An 18,478-nucleotide genomic window follows, 5' to 3' on the forward strand; every position below is an offset into this window, starting at 1 on the left:
AATAATTTTTCTGAAATTTTTATTTTTATTTGTTTAATTTTTGAGCACCACCTGTACTTTTGTGTTATCCTTGAAATTTTGCACAAACCTGTCCAATGCATTGTCCTTTTACAGCTTGCATTTCATGTACATGCTGAATTTCAAAATAAATCAAAGAAAATGAATGTTTTCACCTTTCACTGTCCTTGTGGAAAAAAAAAACTTGATATACATAATATTTTGAGGGGAATTAGTGTAATGGGTGAACTCTGTTGACATTTTGTAAGTCTTGTAACATCTGCAATGTGATATCGATAGAAGGCTGCATCAGTGATAACAGTGACTAACTCACTTTTTGAATAAAACCCTCAATTTATTTATGAATTATTGAAGCTAATGGATTATTTCATGAGAAACTGATAAATGGTAAATGGACTGCATTTATATAGCGCTTTTCCATCTGCATCAGACGCTCAAAGCGCTTTATAATTATGCCCTACATTCACCCATTCACACACACTCACACACCAATATTAGGGAAAAAAATTGCATTCATCCTGAAGAAGTGGAGGATGAACTGGTGTATGATGATCTTTTTTTCTCAAGCGTCTAACAATAATTAATAAAACAAAAATAAATTGATAATATTAAATCGATAATAAAATGTATCTTTTTGTTAGTTTTTTTTATTAATGCACCATATCCGGTTGGACGGGGATTGGTGAAATGTGGGAATGTCGCGAGGAACGAGCCAATCACGACCCGCGTTTTAGAAACTCCACCCCCGAGAAACGCACAGAAAACACGCCCGCCAAGGAATCCAGCCTTTCCATTGGTCAGTTGGTCATAGCGTCAAATGATTGAGCGGTGTTAGAGGCGCTGATTGTAGTTTAGCTAGGTTACTACTGCAATGTGTGAATTTTGTTTTTCTACGACCGAGCCAACAGCAAATAATGGACATCAAAGAGATCATTTATACCGGGAAATGGTTTTAATACTACAGCTATCGTAAAATACCACAGAAGAAGACAGGCGTCCATTTGAATTGACGTCATGGCTCTTGTCCCGTATGGAGAAAACGCGTTACCCGTTTTTTACAAACTCCACCACTCTACAGCAAAGTTTCATTTTGCCAAACGGGACATAAGTCTCGCGCAGGACTGGAACAAACTCGGCGTAGCGGCGGTAGTGTGGGATGCTGTAAGTCACACATTGTAACTCATAAATAGAGGTGGGCGGATCGATCTTAATATCGATACCAACGCTGGTATTGATATTGAACGATCCTCATGTAAAAAGATCGATACTCAAGCTTTTTTTCTCTCCCGCACGCACTGACTGCTGCGCACGCAGATTCATCCAAGTTTACTCTCTGTCTGTAAGAGCAGCACTGCGCTGTGTCACACAACACGGAACAGCGCACCCTTGTATTGTGGTTTGTCAGCCCTCTACCTCAGGAGATTTTGTTTAAAGTTGTGTTGAGTGTTGTTGTTTTTTTCAACAAAAATGTTGATTGTGATAATAAAGTATTTTGTTGTCACGTACAATGCTTGGCGAAATTCTATCCTAGGACTTTTGGATCTATGAAGCTTAAATATGAAAAAGTATCTATCAGTAATACTGGGCCTGTATTTACTTGGTATATCAATACCAAAATTCCCGGTATCGCCCACCTCTACTCATAAACGTATTGAGCTGTGTTTGATTTCACTCTTGGTCCGTCCCGGTGGCAGGCGGTGGTCATGTGTATGTTCCTGGAGCTCGGACAGGTGGAGCTGAACGGGAAGGTGACCATTGAACTGGGAGCTGGGACTGGACTGGTCGGCATCGTTGCAGCCCTGCTGGGTGAGTGTCAAGAATTAGGGATGACAACACAAAGTTGAAGTGCTCTGGTATTTGCTTAATTGGGATTTCTGGTAGGAGCAAGCAAAAAGGTGCAATGACACCAAATTGTGATTGGACAACTCCCTTTCTTCAAATGAACATGTTTTTCTTCTCTAGATTTTGCTGAAACTAACAGTGAATGAAGAAAACTACATATATTTAATTGGATGAGAATATAGTTGAATTTGATACATACCCTGATTGAGACTTGCAAGGTGCAGTGTTATGGACCGGCTATATACACCATGGGTTGTGCATAGTGAGATACAGATGCACAGTATGCACCATGTGGTGCATATTGTGCATTATCATCGCTTACTGAGGTGTTGCTGGGCCGGTAGCATAGATTTACGTTCACGCTACCTGGCTATACCTGCCCACTGTACATACACTGATGACGTCATAGTGCGCGCAGCCTACAAACTGTCCGCAGACAATAACATGAAAAAGTGAGAAGTGTGTGTTGGTCCCAGTATGGATATTCTGGATGATTTTATCATGGATAGTATGACAGTGAACCCAAAGCAGCCAGTTGGAGAGTAGCGCGGTACCAGCCAAAACGACAAAAGTTAAAGTGAGCCAACTTTTTATGTATGCGTTTGCTGGGTGTCACACGTTTTGAAATGACATTAAGTATTGTTAATGTGATTCCAAGTATTGTGTATCTCAGTAAGTAATAATAATGCAAATAACATGCAGTCGTCCTGCGGTATGCATTTTCAGAGGCCCGAGTCCATGCCCCGTCGCCCAAAATGACAGATATTCTCCCTCGTTTAACTCAGGCGAATATCTGTCATTGCGGGCGACGGGGCATGGACTCGGGCCTCTGAAAATGCATACCGCCCTCCAAAAAGCATATTATTGTATTAATACGAATGCCTAATTTGCATCAACCTGGTGTATATTACTCACCCGTATCGCGCAATATGCACCATCCGAGGCAGCCATATTGCATTTTGGGATCATGTGGGCAGTTTATGCGGTAGGAAACTTCAAAATATTGTTAGTTTGGATCAAATATTTACCTGTGAAATGTGACTTTATCAGAAGGCTTTTTGAATTTGACGCGGGAAGAGCAGAGGAAGCCATATTGCATTTCATTTTATACATTAAATTTGTGTAGATGAGAGTGGTGCAAATAGGAGTGTACTAAATCTTAATTTACCCATCAGTGGTGTACATAGCTTTTGCCAGTGTTATTGGCATGCCTACTGTACAATAATTGGTGTGTGGGGTAATAGTGGAGTGTTTTAACCAGGAGGTGGGGGGGACCTCGCACATCTCCAGAGATCTGTTTAAAAAACCGGGTGAAGATGGGCGCCAGCTGATCAGCACATGCTTTCAGACATGAGGGAGAGACACCATCAGGTCCTTGAGCTTTTTTTTATTTTTGTATGCGAAACTGCTGGCACACATCCTTTTCAGATTGGTTAAGAGGTGTCGTGTGTGAGACAGGCCTCTTTCTTGATTGCAAGACATTCCGCTTCCTATGTTGGCTTCATATTCAACAGGTGGTAGCAGTTTAGCCTTGTTCTGAATTTTGTGACAACCATTTTCTGAACACTTATGTTTACAAAGACACTGAAGATGGATCGAAACATCACCCTCTAGAAACCCATTGATCATCGGCGTGTTCTCACTGCTTCTTTCTAGGTGCCTCAGTAACAATCACGGACAGAGAGCCTGCACTGGACCTCCTCTCTGCTAACGTGAAGGCCAACTTGCCCCCAGACTCTCGGGGATCAGCGGTTGTGTCTGAGCTGACGTGGGGCCAAGGTCTCGATCATTACCCCGCTGGAGGATTTGATCTGGTGTTGGGAGCAGACATCGTTTACCTGGAGGACACCTTTGTGCCACTCCTGCAGACTATGCAGCACCTGTGCTCGGACTCCAGCGTGGTGCTGCTGGCCTGCAAGATCCGCTACGAGCGCGACACAGACTTTTTGAGCATGCTGAAGCAGCGGTTTGCTGTTGAAGAGGTGTACTATGACCAACAACTGGACATCCACATTTATGAAGCTCAGAAACTCCCATCCCAGAGGGATCTGTGAGTACAGAGCATGTACAAGAACAAAAAAAAAAGCTGCCAAAAAACTTTAATATTTGAATATCTGTAACATTGTGTATCATACAAGGTGGTGTTGACAGAAAAGCACACAATTACTCAACGAAAACTTAAAAAAAAAAAAAAAAAAAAGAAATAAAGAATACTCATATGACTGTAATACTTAACATATGGCAATCCGTCCATGTTCAAGTGTCCACGTCTTTTTGGTTTGGTCACAATTTAGTCATTTTGTGGAGCATGTTCCCACAAACTACAAATGATCATTTCCAATTCAGAGTGTGATTATGACAAAATTACTGTTTAGCAGTGAGAGTTTAAGCAAAAACTTTAAAGGCCTTCCAAACCCATCACTTCTCTGCAACTGCATGAATAATCGTTGAACACTAATGGTTATATTCAGTGAGTAGAACGAGAAAACAGGGGCGCTGGCCTGCATGAACTTTAAACAAACTGAAAAGTAGCGGGACTGTGCCTGTGAGGAAAGTGTACATATCTGCATTTCTGAAAACAGAATTTTGTGTTTAACAGCATCACCACTGCATGCAGTCCAGAGAGACCTCAGATTTCTGTTCAGTCCCATTCAATGAGTGTGCATGGAGAGGTTCTGAATAAACTGGAATACACAGGTTGCAAAATGTGTGTCAAACTGTCCATAATGTTTTGATATAATGCTGTGAAAACTGACAATTTTGGGACATAAACACCGTCAAGTTTCTGGATAATCTTTGCCTTAACAGCCAAATAGTCTATGGGCCAAGCAGGCTTTCGGTATCACTTAAGGTGACTAAACGACACTTAGAATCCAGCCTCAGTGGACCATGGCCTGTATAAAAATGTATCATAGCCATCAATGAAGAATTACACAGAGGTCAAAATTTAAAAATGCTCCAATCACATTAAACTATATCGCATTATTTGTCTGATCATAATTCCAAAAAAAAAAGTGGTTTGGATCATCTATGATGGATAGCATCAAGGTAAAGTAATTTAAGATTGCATTAGCTCACACAAATTAGAATTCCTGATGGAGGTTAAACTTGCTTAACTGAAGTTTTTACATAAAACCACACCAAATGGCCCACCACTCCAGTAAGACTGCACACATGCTTCCAGAGTTTTCTTACATATGAAGTTGGGCTTGCTTCTGGACAAATATAAAATCATTCCAGTCTACTAAAGCAAAGTAAAAAAAAATATATATATATATATAAATTAATAATCTTTAAGCAATGAGTTTTCTGCATTTCTCCCAGTTTTTTGTCTTTAGTCTTAATTTATGAAGGTATAATCAGTTAAACTCACTGTAAATTCTGTGTTGGGAAATAATCCAGTATCTTCCTAAAACAGCCGTCACAGTTAAACATTCTGCTTTACAGGGCAAGGAGGGAGAAAAAAAAAAGCATAAAAGTTCATGTATTTAAACAAAAGGGGGTCATTTACACATGTGGATAGACAACAGAGACACATAAGCAGTTTACACCATTTCTGGTGGTTCCATCCCTTTTTCCTGTTTTCCAGCACTGAATTCTGTCCATGTGCTTTCTAACAGTTCAAATGGCAACATGATTCCTTGAGGCACAAATGTTGCCTTTAAATGTAATTACTTATTTAAACCAATCTGGGTTAATATGTCTGTGTGTGTGTATATATATATATATATATATATATATATCTCTTTAGTTATTTGGAACATTGTTTTGGACTCCTTGTTCATACTTAAGTTCTATTTCAACAAGTGCTTAACACCATGACCATCCAGTCTAGCACCTGTCGGCATTCAAATCAAGCTGGTCACAAAGACTGTTTAAAAAAAAAAAAAAAAAAAAAAAAAAAATCATCACTCTTTCAAGTGCGCATTTTCAAACTTGTGTTCAACATAAAATTGCAAACAGTCAGCCAGCTTGTTTTGTTCATATGTCAAGGCAAGTAAACAGACATAAAAGCACATAACAAACGAAAGCACAGCTCAAAGATAAAACGTCTGATATATTTTATCTACAATTCAAAGCATTAGCAAGTAAAAGATGTCATTTATAGATTGTAATTATGATTACAAACACAAATGTAACTTTGCCAAGTGATCCAAGAGTCTAAAGAGGCCCAAACTGATCATGATAAGAGTCGTTCCCTGCTGCTGGTGATGTTGGAGCTTTTCCAGGCACCAGTAACCGTTGGTCCGATTATCGTGAAAATCCTCCTTCATGCTGCCTTGTCGTGGCAAATGCGAACGAGGAGGAACACTGTAAATTGAAATGGTTGAGATTTCTGAAATTCCTTAGGTTTGCAACCAGTTTTTTTTTTTTTCTTTTTCCAGGGGGGGCAGAAAAGGGGCCGGGCATCCAGATGCATGGCTCTGTGCTGAGTCTCTGTACATTTGGGTGGGGGGTGCAGGGCTTTTGGTGATGTTTCTACTCCGATTTGTGGCAGTACAAGTCTTTAAGGGCTTTGAGTTCCTCGATGAGGGTTTTGTTCTGGTTCTCCAGCACCGCCACACGGTTCTCCAAACATTTGACATATTCCTTCTTCTTCCTGCGACACTCACGAGCTGCCTCCCTGTGCAGAATTGAGATATGTCAGTGAATGACTTTTTTTTGGGGGGGGGGGGGGGGGGGGGGGGGGGGGTGCTCTAGGAACAGACCTGGTTCCAACCATTAATAACAGGAGCTGGTCTCACAGTCAAAGGTTTGAAGAATTAACTACATAGTTGCACACTTAGACCTTGGCAGAAGAATGAACTCAAGAAGTGCCACTGAAGTTAGCTTAAGCCCCATTTACACACAGACAGTAAGAGCTCCTGGAAGCGTGCCGGAAGAGTTTTTGGCCGTCTTAAGGATCACACGCCGTTGTTAACGCCGGCACTAGGGGGCATGGCTTAGTTCCGGCTTTACCGGGAATCTTTGAAAAAATTATTCAACATGTCGAATAATTCCGGGAGCGCTCCTGGAGACCTCCCGTGATGACAGTGACAACGCGAACAACGGCATTTGATACTTTTTAATCGCCGCTTCCTGTAGTGCCGCAGTTCTCGTTGCGCTGCGATGACCAATCAGGGACTGAATATGTAGTGACGTGGAGATGTCTGGAGTTTGAAGATGTGAACATGTCCTGTATCTGGTAGCAGCCTGTGAGCAGGACTTATGTCTCTTTTGTCCTTTATTTTACAATCATGACAGTTTTTGGAGCGAGCAGCAGCACCACAGCAGCGTGGAGCAGAGTTTATTTTTATTTTACGTGCGTGTGCGCGCGAATCATCCTGGAGATTATTTTGCTTATTAGCTACACAGCTGTATAATAAAGCAAATGGTGACTGGCTTCTAAACAATTCTGACAGTTTTTTGGGGGAAAGAGCAAGGAGGAGCCCCGCTGCAAACAGCAGCAGGGAGCGGAGTTTCTTTTTTTTTTACGTGGGCGCGAGCGAATCGTCTGTAGAGAATATTTTATTAACTACACAGATGTATAATAAAACAAATGGTGACTGGTTTCTAAACACAATTATGACAGTTTTTTGGGGGAAAGAGCGAGGAGGAGCCCCGCTGCACGTGCTCCGCCCCTTTCCACCGCTAAAACAGCCGTAACTACCGCGAACTTCGGTCTACGTACTACTCGCCGACAAAACCATCTATGTGTAACCTGGGCTTTACAGCAAAAGCACAGATCTGAACATTTGTCTAAAACCCATTAACATCTACGACAAACGTGATCAGCTCAATCACTATTTTGGTCTGAATTGTGTAAAAATCAACTTAAATGCAGCATTGACAGCAGAGATGTGAAAACGGCTTCATTATAAACCGACAACACGAGTTGCCTTCAGAGCACACGCACACACACCTGTTCTTCATGAGGCGCACTTCCCTCTTGCGTGTGACTTCCTCTGTGCCCCCCCCTGAACTCAGTGCTGGTGATGCTGCCATGACAACCCCAGGAGCGATGCTGCTGTTGGAGGCCGTACGGATCTGATACGCCTGCACATCTCCAGAAGCCGCTGAGAGAGTGGAGAGTGTGTGCGCGCGCACAGTTTTTCCATTAGATGGGGGGGTTATTTAGGGGGTAGGTTCATGTCACAAAAAAAAAAAAAAAAAAAGACTTTTGTTGTCATGTAAAACTCCACTAATTCTGTCAGTTTCCATATTATTAATTTCCATGTCTTAAATTTACTCACATTGTACAACCACCTGGTTGCTAGGCACCAGGATCTGCTGTCCATCACTGGTCTGGGCGTACTGAAGGATGGTGGCGCCTGGCTGCGCAGCAGCAGCATTCGCCATGGTCAGTGTCTGCAGCCCCTGCATGCCATCTGTGCCATTATTGGCCAGCTGGATGGCCCCACCCTGGGTAATGGCAACTGTAACAGTAATAAACAGGAATGTAAGGCATCAGAGGGCAGATGCAAACCCAAAACACAACTAAACGTTTGCAGTGGTGCATTTCATTATATGGGATGTTATAGTATGACCTCTGTGTGACTTCATTATGAAATCTTTCATACCAATCAATCACATTTTGTTGATCACGCTCTCAATTATTCATCTAGGCTTCTTGGTTGTTGAGAAATAAAACAAACGTGTTTTTTGGACCATGTGTTCCTTGACCTTTGATTAAACCATTTCAAAATCTAATCACCCTGAGGTAGCTGTAGCAAGTAATATTCCCACCAAGTTTGAAGGAAATCAGTTCAGCTGTTTTTTATTTGTCTTGTTCACACAGACATCTGAAAGCAATACCATGCACACTGCTTCGCCAACACATAGGATAATGCCCCTAAGATTAAGGATTCAAGGAGTCTGTCATACCGCATATGCACTCTCATGATGATACAAAACTATATTTTAAAAAGGTTAATAATAAATTGACTAAACTACGGAAATATAAGTAAGAAGAATATTCAGTTTCCCTGAGAGTTCTCCCAAGGGATTAATAAAGTTCTATCTAATCTACAGCAGTAACGAGCTGCATGGCAGAATTATTGTGCAAAATACACTTGTGCAAAAGTCCAAGGTACTGTACAACCAAGGTATTAACAGATGCGCACATGTCCAAGGTAGTACAGTTAATGTGCAGGAAGCAAAAGTGCTATAGTGCAGCACCAGAACTCAACAGTCTCTAGGAAGAAGCTGTTCCTCAGTCTGGTGGTTTGCAACGTAAGTATTGTCATTAGCCCAATATTTTATCCAGGAATTCATGTCTCATTGCAGTTGGACATCAACACTGACGACTGCAGGTCTAATTTTGTACTGATGCAATAAATTTCTCCTGTAGGTTTATTTGCCTGTGTTTCCAGTCATGCCAGAAGTGGAGCAGGATGCTGTGATGAGCTCTGAGAGCACATAACTGGACTTCTTCCACTCCTGTCATTTTAACACAAATGCATCAAAAAAAGTTCTCTTTACAAAGGAGTTACCATGACACACAAAAATTACTCTTATGCAAACTTCGCAATTAATCCCCTGTTCATGTGTGCCACGCCATGAGGGGCGGTCTGTACGAGTCATGTATGATCTGTTACAACACTACTTCTTACACATTTCTGAAGTTCCATCCTTTCCCGACACTGAATGTCATAATTACTTACTGTACTGGCCACCGGTGTGATAAATGGGAGTCGGCATGGTGACTGTGGTGACGGTGGAGGTTGAGTCGTCTTCGGACTTCTCTTCCTCAATACGAGGGACCGCTGGAGCGTCTGACGACAAGTCGTTTAAAATCTTCCTGCAGGGGGGGGGGGGGGGGGGGGGGGGGGGAATCGACAGTCTCAGAAAATAGTGTCACACAATTTGCCTTGAATCCACCTTACAGCGGCTTGTCAGCAGAAACGCTTGAATCAACTTCAACATGTGATAGACAAGATCAAAATAAGACGATAAACATGGTAAGCAGAAGACATGGATATACACACCTATAAGAAGGTCTTCTGGACAGGATCTCCCTCCTTTTCTGAGAATCTGTCACACTGTCCACAGACTCCTGAGAGTCCTCACTCTCAGCAACAGTTGCAATCTGAAAAATAAATAGTCACCCTCAACATCTGATGCAACAAAGTACTCGCTCTTATAGGGCACACAAAAGACACCTTAGCAACTGAAGCTGAAGAATCCAGGGATACCTGATAAAGACACCGTTCCTCACCTGTACTGTCTGGACCGGAGGCGATTGGATAACTGAGGGCTGAGCAGCTTGGATCACTCCGTGGACTTGCACTGTCTGGCCGTTGGGTAACTGCACCAGAGTAACTGTTGGACTGGAGGAGGACACCTGACCCGCAGCTATGGAGGCCTGCAGCCACGAGAACATCAGTCACCGTTACTCAGAATATCTTAGGTCAATTCACAGTACTGGAACAAAAGCTGAACAATTAATCACATTGTAATCGTGATATTGGCCTGTGTGATTTAAATTATATCACTTTGGGGGCACTGCAGTGTGCGTGCTGTGATCCGGGTGCTCAGCACTACTGAAATGCAGTTTTTTTTTCTTCCTTCTCCATGGGATGGTGTGGACTTTATACACATTTGGTGAAGAGTGCTAAATATGTCAGCATAGAGTTTACTGACTTTTCTGCCCCCATCCCTGTTTTGTTTCTTTTTTTTTTTGGAAACACAGGAAGAACTACACTCACAGCTAGTTTTGTGTCCTCCCCCCCACCCATCTATCTCCTATTTGCTGCACAAGTGAGTTAAATACCGGCACTTTCCTTTTCTTAATGATACAACTAAAGTTATTTTCACATGAAAATAAAAAACTTAGTATTCATAGAAATATTGTATAAAAGGTGATCATTGTGTCACTGTACAACACCACAATGCAGTTAAAACATTCAAGATTCCAAATGTGTTTGTACTGTAGATAGGGCTGGGCAACATGGACCAAAAGGCATGTCCTGGTGTTTGTAGTCTGAATGACGATATATAACAGTATAATATAAAACAGACCTGATATTCCATTTTAACTCGATGTCACAAGCATTTTTGTTTAAAAACGAATCAAATAAGAAACTTTCCAGGTTTCCCTTTCCTGCACAATGAAGCACAGCTGTGTACCGAAGAAAAACATCAACAAGAGTGGGTCAATTGCTTTTCACTGCTTTTTAAAGCCGCCTCCTTACACTGTTGCAACAAGGACCATGTCTTTTCTTTTGAAGATGGAGGGAGAAAGGCCAAGCGGAAAAAGGAGGAATAAAATGAAAGAAATGTAATTTAAATTTATTATGACAAGACCTCATCCAGACAGTGGTTTATTTCATTTACTTTGGGATTGTCTGAATGTGTTGTTATTTTGGGTTCACTGTTGACTTTTAACTTTGTTTTGAAAATGTTATATTTAGATTTGTCAGTTATGGAAATGCTTAGAGACCATTTTATTTCAAGTGTTTGGATAGCCTACTGCAAATTTCATATCCACAAATGTAAATATACCAACAATAATTCCACTTTTAAAGTCTATCAAAGTTTAACATGTATCTTAAAAACGAACATGCAAAAACATTATCCTTTGGAAAAAAATTTATTACATTTAGGTTTTTGTTTTCACTCAATTTGATATAATCCAGTGTTTTGCTTTTAATTTTGTTTCTGATATGTATGCAAAGTTAGTTTTTTACTGTTTTGGGCTGAACCTCTGGCATGTGTCTTTTGTTCTGTGTCTGCTTAATTCTGTACCACATGAGCCCAAATTAGCCCATCTGCTATTCAGATATTGTGACATTATGGAGTTAATTTTCATTACTATGCAGATGACAGAGTTTTACATGTCAATAAATGCAAATAATGTCACCCACATTAGGATTTAAGAGGACTGTTTGGCTTCAGTGAAAAATTCACCGTCTACCAATTTATTAAATTCTGACAAGACCGAGATGATGGTCATTGTTCCAGGGAAAGACAGACACCAATTTGATCAATTAATGTTAACCTGAGACTCTTGTGTCATTCAAAGTGATAAAGCCAAAAATCTCAGGGCAACCTTTGACCTACACATAAAATAAATAACTAAGAATGCTTTCTATTGTCTCTGTAATATTGCGAAGAATCAACCCATTCTCTATATGGCTGATGCAGAGACATTGACTCAAGCCTTTGTCTGTTCTCGATTATATTATAGTAATGTCCTATTCTTGAGCATAAGACGCACACCAATGGTTCCAAATGCTGCTGCTGGAGTGTTGACTGGAAGAAAGCTTGTTCACATTACCCCTATTTTGGCTTCCCTTTAGTGACTTCCTGTCTGTGTGACGTCAGATTTTAAGGTAGAATACAAAACAAACCCAGCATGCGTACATTTGGGCGGAAAATCTGCAGCTGGTTTTGTACTACCTGTGTCAGGGTTATCTGCTGGGCCTCCGACTCAGAAACAGCAGTTTCACCACTTCGCTGTGTTTCTACACCAGCTTCCATTGCCTTTTAAACACCTACAAAAAAGCAAGAAAACCCTCAAATACATCTGCAACACTGTGCAGGAAAACAACCGCGGAAGCTTTTTTCCCCCCCACACGGAGGGCGTGGCTTAGTGCAGCTAACTACGTTAAAACGACTTTTAACTAAAACGTTTGAAATGGTCAACCTTACACAGACCAGGACGGCTGCAAAATACGTCTCAGTGGCGAACTCAAAAGTATGCTTCCAAATTTTAAAACGCATCCGGGTAGCTGTGGCTAACGCTTGCTAGCAGCAAGCGGGAGACACGGTTAGCATGCTAACAGGCTAAGGGGAGTGGTAAACACTCAAAACAAATGCAGGCTGGTTTTTATTTTGTAACACTTCACGTTGTAGATTGGCGCAACATTATAATGCAGATAAAGTCAGTAAAATGCTTAAGTTGCTCAGGGCTGAGCCATAATGGAGAGAAATGTGTTTTGGTTGCCGTCCAGGACAGACAGCTTTATAACTTAGCTCTATTTTTGTTTAACCTTTGCACAAAGCTGGTAAGTTGCGCAGTACTAGGCAAACTTTATTTATTTTTTTCCAAAATAATGCCTTATGAAAATTACATTTAAAAGCCCATCCCCACATTAATACCTAGTTATGTTGGGAGTCTTGCAGAGACTCGTTTTTTGAGTCTCTGCAACACCGCCGCCATGATCTCTTTGTTGGCTTTGTGCTGATATCAGGCATAAAAAAGCTCTCTGGTCAGCCATCTAGCTGTTTAGCAAACACGGGATACGTATCCTCTTACCAACACAAACTGGCTTCGTCACTCGGGTCTACGGAGCTCCACTTTTATTCAGACCGACACGTAAGAGACCGCGTCAGGCTACACCTCCGCCGCGTCACTGAGAACAACAACTGCTGATGTACCCTTAGTACTGAAGCTCCGAGGCAAGCGCCGAACAAAGTGAAGCAGCAGTACCGAAGCGCGCTTCATCTTCTGCTTCCAGCGTTTCACGCGCGTGACCGCCACCGACGATGCAGGGTTGTCGTCCAGTTACATATTTTCATTAAGATTATGAGGAAGAAAAATAAAACAAAAATCAAAAACCCTAACTCAATCCTCTTCAGTGACACAGTGTCTTTCGCCCTTTTGACCAGCAGATGTCACTGACGAAACAAGTGCCATAAAACCAAGAGTCGTGAAACCTGTTTCTGATGAGTTTGCGAGAAACGCGTCTTTGCTTCAGTAGCTTCGTTGACGGCGACAACGCAGAACGAGGCAGATGCCAGGAAATATTCAGCTCTGCCGAGTGGAGCCGAGTCTCGACGAACAGTGACGGAAATGAATAAAATAGCCCGAATCATGTGCCAATCTGCTGCTTGGAAAAGACTGAATCAGACGTTGTGTGACGGAATACAGTTTTTTTTTTTTTTAATCTTCTCTTCATTCAGACTCAACCCTATTGCAACCATTTTAATACAACCACATTAACAGATGATCCAACATTCCAGCAACAGTACACACATGCGTCCAGCGTTTTCTTACATATGAAGTTGTGCTTGTTTCTGGGCAGCTTAATAATAATAATAATTTTAAAAAGCCGAGTTTATTAAAGTATAGCTAAAGACTAGAGGTGGGCGATACCGGGAATTTTGGTATTGATCCGATACCAAGTAATACAGGCCCAGTATCGCCGATATCAATACTGATACCGATACTTTTTCATATTTAAACTTCATAGATCCAAAGGATCCAAAAGACCTACGATAGAATTTCACCAAACATTGTACGTGACAACAAAATACTTTATTATCACAATCAACATTTTTGTTTAAAAAAAAATATCACGCAACCCAACTTAAAACAAAATCTCCTGAGGTAGAGGGCTGACAAACCACAATACAAAGGTGCACTGTTCCATGTTGTGTGACAGCGCAGCGCTACTCTTACAGACAGAGACTAGACTTTGATGAATCTGCGTGCGCAGCAGTCAGTGCGTGCGGGAGAGAAAAAAAGCTTGAGTATCGATCTTTTTACACGAGGATCGTTCAATATCAATACCAGCGTTGGTATCGATATTATCAATATTAGGATCGATCCACCCACCTCTACTAAAGACATTTGCAGGCTTTCTGCATTTCGCAGTTTTTCTCTTTCGTTAACATTTTAAAACCTTTCCAGTCTGGTTTTAGGAAGCAACAGCACCATAACTGCTGTCCTAAAAGTTTTAAATGATGTATTTGAGGCATTGGATTCAAAAACGTTTTGTGTTACACAATTTCTTGATCTCTCAAAGGCATTTGACACTGTGGCTCACAGTCTGCTGTTCGAAATTCTTTCCAAACATATGCAATCTCTTGGTTTGCAGACTATTTGACCAGCAGGACTCAATGTGTTCAGGTGGCTGGTATTAAATCTGCCTTTCTCGAGGTAACAGAAGGTGTTCCTCAAGGCACAGTCTTGGGACCCATCTTGTTCCCACTTTATACTACTGACCTATGTACAAACTAATCAAATGCCTTCTACCATCTTTATGCTGATGACACAGTAATCTATTGCTGCTCAAACTCAGTGACACAGGCATTTGAATTCTTGCAGTCCACTTTTGCTGTGGTGCAGAACTGTCTGGAGAAATACAAACTAGTCTTGAATGCAGAAAAGTCCAAAATAATGTTTTCCTCAAAATCATCTGTTTCCTTGGAGAACATATCATCAATCAAAACTACACAAGGTAATGTTCTTCAGCTCATCAGCAGCTACAAGTATTTGGGATTAACATTAACTATTGACACGGAGCTCTCTTTTAAAGTTCATTTTAAACATCTGATCTCAAAATTAAGGGTGAAGCTAGGCATCCTTTACAGAAACAAGTCATGCTTCTCCTTAAGTGCTTGGAAGCTCCTGATAACTGCTACCTTCCTGCTCTTATTGGACTATGGCAATGTCGTGTACAGGTGTGCATCATCCAGTTGTCTACAGTCCCTGACTCCGCTGTACCACTGTGCCCTGACATTCATCACTGATTGTAGCCAATAGAGGTGGGCGGATCAATCCTAATATCGATACCATCGCTGGTATTGATATTGAACGATCCTCATGTAAAAAGATCGATACTCAAGCTTTTTTCCTCTCCCGCACACACTGACTGCTGCGCACGCAGATTCATCAAGGTGTACTCTGTGTCTGTAAGAGCAGCGCTGCGCTGTGTCACACAACACGGAGCAGCGCACCCTCCCCCCTCTGGTCTTTTGTTGTTGTGCCATCACGTGGCTCAGCGGCGCCAGCCAGTTTTGTTGTGGTGTGTTAATTTTGTTGTATTGTGGTTTGTCAGCCCTAGTTGTGTTGAGTGATATTTTTTAAACAAAAATGTTGATTGTGATAATAAAGTATTTTGTTGTCACGTGCAATGGTTGGCGAAATTCTATCCTAGGTCTTTTGGATCCTTTGGATCTATGAAGCTTAAATATGAAAAAAGTATCGGTCCCAGTCTAATTTCAGTCTGTAATTAAAGCACCTGTCTGCATTCAAATCAAGCTGTTCACATAAACGGCTGTTTTTACTACAGTGCTAAAAACGTGCATTTTCAATTTTTTTTTTCCAAGGGTTTTTTTTTTTCATGTGTCAAGGCAAGTAAACAAAGACAAAAGCAGATAATCAAAAATTAACAAATTAATTAAAAAAAACTTTAGATTCTTTCAGGGCTTTGAGTTCCTCCATCAGCACCTGGTTCTGGTTTTACATCATCCCCACCTTGTTTTCCAGCTCAACCACTTTGCTCTCCAGGCACCTGACATACACCTTTTTTGCCATCTGTGCTGTTGCGCTGCCTCCCTGAGACAACATGTCAGTGAATGACTTTGGGGGGTTAGAAATAGACCCGTATGGAAGTAAATCTGTGCCATCAGTGTTTGAATTTGAATTTTTAAGGTTGAATATTTTTAGCATTAAAATCAGAGTTTGAAGTTGAATTTCTAAGGTTGAATTTGTTTAGTATCAAATTATTCAGCCTCAAAAACTTCAACCTAAAAAAAAAAAAAAAAATTCAGCCTAAAAAAATTCAACTTCAAAAAAATTCAACCTAAAAAAAAAATGTAACCTAAAAAAATTCACCCTCAAAAAATTCATCCTCAAAAAATAGAAAAGCAGGGAGAAGCAATCGATCCCTGTCTCAATCATCAACGTTTATGTATGGAAGTAAGTCTGTGATGTGATGTTGTTTAGCTTGACGTTTTTGAGGCTGAATATTTTGATGCTAAACAAAGTCAACCTTAGAAATTCAACTTCAAAGTCTGATTTTGATGCTACAAACATTCAACCTTCAAAATTCAAATTCTGATGGCACAGATTTACTTCCATAGACCTGGTTCCAACAATTAATGACAACAGTGGGAGCTGGTCACATGGTCAAAGGTTTCAAACAATCTGTTTTTAACTTTACACAAGCACACTTGGACCTCGGATGTTTTCTTGTTTGCAGCTGTGTGTGTGTGTGTGTGTGTGTGTGTGTGTGTGTGTGTGTGTGTGTGTGTGTGTGGGGGGGGGGGGGGGGGGGTGTCAGAGTTCAGGTTCGCAACAGAGAAATCAAAGTGAATATTTTCGACACGGCGGGTCATCCTTTCTTCTACGAGGTGAGTCACAGGAAGCTCCTTTTATCTCGACCATATATTTTATTTGTTTATTTTCTAAGCTTTCTCTCAGTGCTTTTGTTGGTGCTGAATCCATGTTAATTTTAATAGTCTTGATTTTGTGGCTTCATCCAAACAAACCACCACGTGTACCACCTCTATTTTTATTTTATTTATATAGGGGTTTTGCACAGAACCTGCCAACAGGTGGTGATGTTGAACTAACAACATGACTAGAGGGTTTCTAGTCCACACAGTGACACACTGAGACGTAAAACGTAGGACCTCGATAAACGGAACAAAACATGTTCCCCCAAACTCCTGTAATTTCCAGTTTTTGTGAGATTTGATGTAGATTTTTCTCAAATGAAAGCTTACAAGTCTTCACATATTCTTTGTTTTTAAACTCCAAGGCACTAATAGAACATGTTTTTTCAGTGTCCAAATATTTCTGAGCATGTAAAATTTTATATGACAGCGCATTTTAATGACTTTATATGAGCGAAGCGTCGCGCAGCAGCGCGAAGCTCACTCATGGTACAGGCCGTCCTAAACAGGAAGTGCCAAATTTCAAATCCACAGTAAAACAGGAAATGTTCAAATGTCAAACACTTCCTGGATTGACAGACAAAATCCCATGGAATCTCGCGGGAACTCAATGGCAAGCTCACACTCAAACAGGAAGTGCCGAATTCTTAGTCACAGTGAAACAGGAAATGTTAAAATGTCAAACAGTTTTTGGCATGGGTGGAGCTAGAGCGGAGGCTGGGATTTCACTGGACTCTCCTGAAATGTGATTGGACACAGATGATTGACATGTCACAGCACCACACGTCTGGTTGAAAGAGCTGCATTTTCAAATCAGTGAGTCACATTGACTGCTAGGTTCCTCCTGTCCAGTAGTTTGTGCTGTGTACCACAAAAAGTTCTAATCCACCATAGTAGAAGAAGAAAAATGTTTGCTCCAGATTTGAACTGAACACGTCATTTGAACGAAGGACTTCTAATCACACCAAACTTATATTGGTGAGTAAACAACTGTATTTTATGCTAAAAATAAGGTTCAGGTTGTTAAAAGCAGCATTTCTCCTTTAATTCAGGTGGCTTATTGTTGTTGGCTTATTAGTGCAGCAAATAACTGAAACGATCCTTCAAATGGTGATACAAGCATCAAATTCAGCACAAATACAGCTGGAGCAAAATTAATGGAGCAACTTTTACTTTTGACCCCTGTACAAACTGAAACTGACCTTTGTCACCAGTCTTCCTGCTTTCACCTCATAACTCCATAACATTCAGTCACAGATTGTCCAAACTATACCTTTTTTGGAATCTTTATGATCAGGCAAATAATGTGGTGTAGGTTTCTATATGATTGGAGCATCTTGTTTTGACCCCTGTGTATTTCTTCAGTTGACACACACCTGGCTGCCTATTGAAAAGTCAAGTGGCCAATCAGTTTTTTTTAAGAGTTCATGTCTATGGATAATTTGTGCCGAATTTGATGTTTGTATCACCGTTTGCAGGATTCCACTCTAAATATTCTCTTATCTGCTGC

At 41.0% G+C, this 18,478-nt stretch overlaps 2 protein-coding genes across 5 annotated transcripts; one reads left to right on the top strand and one right to left on the bottom strand.

The window, feature by feature from the left end:
- The first annotated feature begins 846 nt into the window (after positions 1 to 846).
- mettl21a (methyltransferase like 21A) lies at positions 847 to 4,058 on the top strand. Its single transcript, XM_034178383.1, has 3 exons — positions 847 to 1,179; positions 1,713 to 1,824; positions 3,517 to 4,058. Exons 1-3 carry the CDS (start codon positions 1,033 to 1,035, stop codon positions 3,912 to 3,914), a joined length of 657 nt encoding a protein of 218 aa, XP_034034274.1. The 5' UTR covers positions 847 to 1,032; the 3' UTR covers positions 3,915 to 4,058.
- A 1,777-nt stretch (positions 4,059 to 5,835) lies between these two features.
- LOC117517329 (cyclic AMP-responsive element-binding protein 1-like) lies at positions 5,836 to 13,241 on the bottom strand. Of its 4 annotated transcripts, none has more exons than XM_034178326.1 (8): positions 13,100 to 13,241; positions 12,241 to 12,335; positions 10,058 to 10,204; positions 9,828 to 9,928; positions 9,504 to 9,640; positions 8,094 to 8,276; positions 7,763 to 7,916; positions 5,836 to 6,484 (listed from the first exon to the last, which is right to left on the bottom strand). In XM_034178326.1, exons 2-8 carry the CDS (start codon positions 12,319 to 12,321, stop codon positions 6,340 to 6,342), a joined length of 948 nt encoding a protein of 315 aa, XP_034034217.1. In that variant the 5' UTR covers positions 12,322 to 12,335; positions 13,100 to 13,241; the 3' UTR covers positions 5,836 to 6,339. The 4 variants fall into 4 exon arrangements, with proteins under 4 accessions (XP_034034217.1, XP_034034231.1, XP_034034223.1 ...); XM_034178340.1 differs by lacking the exon at positions 13,100 to 13,241 and adding an exon at positions 12,943 to 13,043; XM_034178332.1 differs by lacking the exon at positions 13,100 to 13,241 and having other exon boundaries at positions 12,241 to 12,432.
- Positions 13,242 to 18,478: the final 5,237 nt, after the last annotated feature.

Source organism: Thalassophryne amazonica, chromosome 1 (assembly GCF_902500255.1).
Source record: "Thalassophryne amazonica chromosome 1, fThaAma1.1, whole genome shotgun sequence".
NCBI lineage: Eukaryota > Metazoa > Chordata > Actinopteri > Batrachoidiformes > Batrachoididae > Thalassophryne > Thalassophryne amazonica.